This window comes from Sinocyclocheilus anshuiensis, unplaced genomic scaffold (genome assembly GCF_001515605.1).
Source record: "Sinocyclocheilus anshuiensis isolate Anshui unplaced genomic scaffold, SAMN03320099.WGS_v1.1 scaffold1590, whole genome shotgun sequence".
Taxonomy (NCBI): Eukaryota; Metazoa; Chordata; class Actinopteri; order Cypriniformes; family Cyprinidae; genus Sinocyclocheilus; species Sinocyclocheilus anshuiensis.
This window is the reverse complement of record NW_015547720.1, coordinates 77,862-80,673: the sequence shown is the minus strand read 5'-3', so window position 1 is coordinate 80,673 and position 2,812 is coordinate 77,862. Positions and strand designations below refer to the sequence as shown.

General features: G+C 29.9%; 1 protein-coding gene across 1 annotated transcript in view; it reads right to left on the bottom strand.

Annotated features, from left to right (window-relative positions):
* cdca7b (cell division cycle associated 7b) overlaps positions 1 to 2,812 on the bottom strand; it is a 10,482-nt gene that overhangs the window by 2,670 nt on the left and 5,000 nt on the right. The window contains exons 8-9 of the mRNA XM_016507103.1: positions 2,383 to 2,526; positions 2,160 to 2,309 (exon numbers count right to left, since the gene is read on the bottom strand). Coding sequence (XP_016362589.1) covers positions 2,160 to 2,309; positions 2,383 to 2,526 — 294 coding nt within the window. The remainder of the gene's footprint in view (positions 1 to 2,159; positions 2,310 to 2,382; positions 2,527 to 2,812) is intronic.

Sequence of the window (2,812 nt, the reverse complement as noted above, 5' to 3'; positions counted from 1 at the left end):
TTATATGGTGCATAAATTTAGCAAAATGCCCCTCTCTACAGTTTATTTTTCTATCTGATTAATGAGGTAAATGTGACATTGTTTACAATATTGACGTCTTTGCGCGGCTGAAACACTGATTGAGCGATTACATGAGACAGGATTCGGATTGTAAAGTTGTACTCTTTCTTTTAACTTACCTTCGGATGTTTAGTCATGTTTATTTTGTGCTGCTTTGATTGAACTGAGGCGCTACAGCGATCTGTCACTCCACATTAAACAGCGCCAAAACGGCATTTATTGTTTGAATACTGCAATACAATGGACAGAATTTGAAATCTGAGACTTTGTTTCATATTAAAAGTACTAAAGCACAATGCTTATTGTGATTTATTGGATGGGAAGTGCTCTTCAACGTTCCGTCCATTAACTGAACACAATCGATTCCTGGGATTTAAGAATCAATATTGTTCCGTAAAAATGAGAATTGATTAATATCGAGATATCTATATTTTTTACCCAGCCCAATAAAACATGGCAGTGGCTTCTGCATGTTGCTCGAAATTTAATCCTCAAATTTAAGAGTTTGGTTAAACCAGTGGTATTTTAGTATTATATATATATATATATATATATACTGTATATATATAAACTATTATAGTATTTATACTTTGAATCAGCTTTATAAGATTTAAATGAATTGGATTTTTGTATTTTCAGTTTTCATTTTAACATTAGTCTTTTTATTTCTATTAGGTTTTTTTCTATTTATTTTGCTTTATTTTTATGTCAGTTCTCAACTCAAATGAAAATGAGAAAGGTTGCTGTGGCGACGAACTGAAATAAGTTGAAGTTTTTCATCTAACATTTATATTTTATTTCATTTATTAGTTGAAATAGCTATTTTTATTTTTCATTTTTTTAAATGTCTATTTCACTTTATTAGTTACATTTTTTTAGATATTATAGTTTTTTTATTTATTAGTTTGTTTTTTTATATTTAGTTGCCACAGCAACCTTTCTAATTTTTAGTTTAGTTCAAGTTTCTCATCTAAGATTTATATTTTATTTTTCATTTAATAATCAAGATTTGTTTTTAAACGTCTCCTTCACTTTCTTTATTTCAGTTAATTATTCAGTTAATTATTTTTTTTATTTGTTTTTTTTTATATTTTATTTAGCTTTCTTTTAAATTCAGTTTTAGTAATTTTAGTACTTTAACTTATTTCATTTAGTTGCTACAGCAGCGATTTCAAATTTTTATTTTAGTGAAAGTGATTTTTAGATTTTTAATATTTCCATTTAGGTTTAATTTATTTTAATTTTAGTTCATTGCCATGGTAATATTTTTCATTTTCATTTTAGTTTCATTAGTTTTTCATCTAATATTTTTATTTTATTTTTATGTCTATTTAGCTTTATTTTAGTTTATTAAAGTTATTTTTAGATTAATTAGAAACATTAAAAAACAACTAAAATAAAGCTAAATAGACATAAAAATAAAATAAAAATTTAAAAGTACTAAAATTATTCAAATTAAAAAAGAACAAAAAAACTAATTAGAAATATTAAAAAACAAAGACTAATAAGTAGTTTTGTTTTTTTTTTAATTAATTTTAGTAATTTTAGTACTTCAACTTAAATCTTAATTTCAGTTACCTTCCAGAGCAAGATTTCTTATTTTCGTGTAAGTTTTTCAATTGTATATTTATTTTATTATATGTGACCCTGGACCACAAAACCAGTCATAATGGTCAATTTATTTAAATAAATAAGCTTTCCATTGATGTGTGGTTTGTTATAATAGGACAATATTTGGCTGAGATACAACTATTTGAAAATCTGGAATCTGAGGGTGCAAAAAAATCCAAATATTGAGAAAATCATCTTTAAAGTTGTCCAAATTAAGTTCTTAGCTATGCATATTACTAATCAAAAATTAAGTTTTGATATATTTACGGTAGGACATTTACAAAATATCTTCATGGAACATGATCTTTACTTAATATCCTAATGATTTTTGGCATAAAAGAAAAATCAATAATTTTGACCCATACAACATATTTTTGGCTATTGCTACAAATATACCCCAGCGACTTAAGACTGCTTTTGTGCTCCAGGGTCACACATCTCAGTTGTATGTAAACAGAAATGATTGTTAATAGCTGTAGGTGACTTACGGGATCGAGCAGCGCGGCGCGGACGTCTTCTCCGTAGCGGTTGCGTAAGCAGGGGCCGCAGAACTGACCTTTGACCCCTCCGCAGTACAGGCCCCTGCACTCAGTCTTGGTGTCGAGGGTCTTCTGCCGGCACTGGTGACACGTGCTGCCCTGAGATCATTAATAAACGCATTAATAAACCTCTCAATCACACACAGGCCACGCCGCAGCCCTCAGTACTCACGTTCTCCTTGTCCAGGATCTTGTCTTTGGCACGATCGGCGACGTTCTCCAGCTCTTCTTCAGTGATGTCCTCCGGCATTCGTATGGACTCCTGCGAGCGACGCTTCCTCTGCTTCGGCCGAGCATCTCCCGGACCCTCCTTCACCTGCAGCCAAACCACGTCAGACCCGTGAAGACAACACCACACACAGTGGAGGACGAACCTTTCAGTTTGACTTCAACTCAGGAATTAATAATGCACCAAAAATATATATTTTAGTACTTCAACTTATTCAAGTTCATGTTTTTCATCTAATATTTATTTATTAGTTTAAATAGTTTAGTTATTTTTAATTATTTTTATATATACATATATATATATATATATATATCGGTTTACATTTTTTATTTCAGGTTATTAGTTGAATTACTAAATCAAAAAAAAAAAAGTA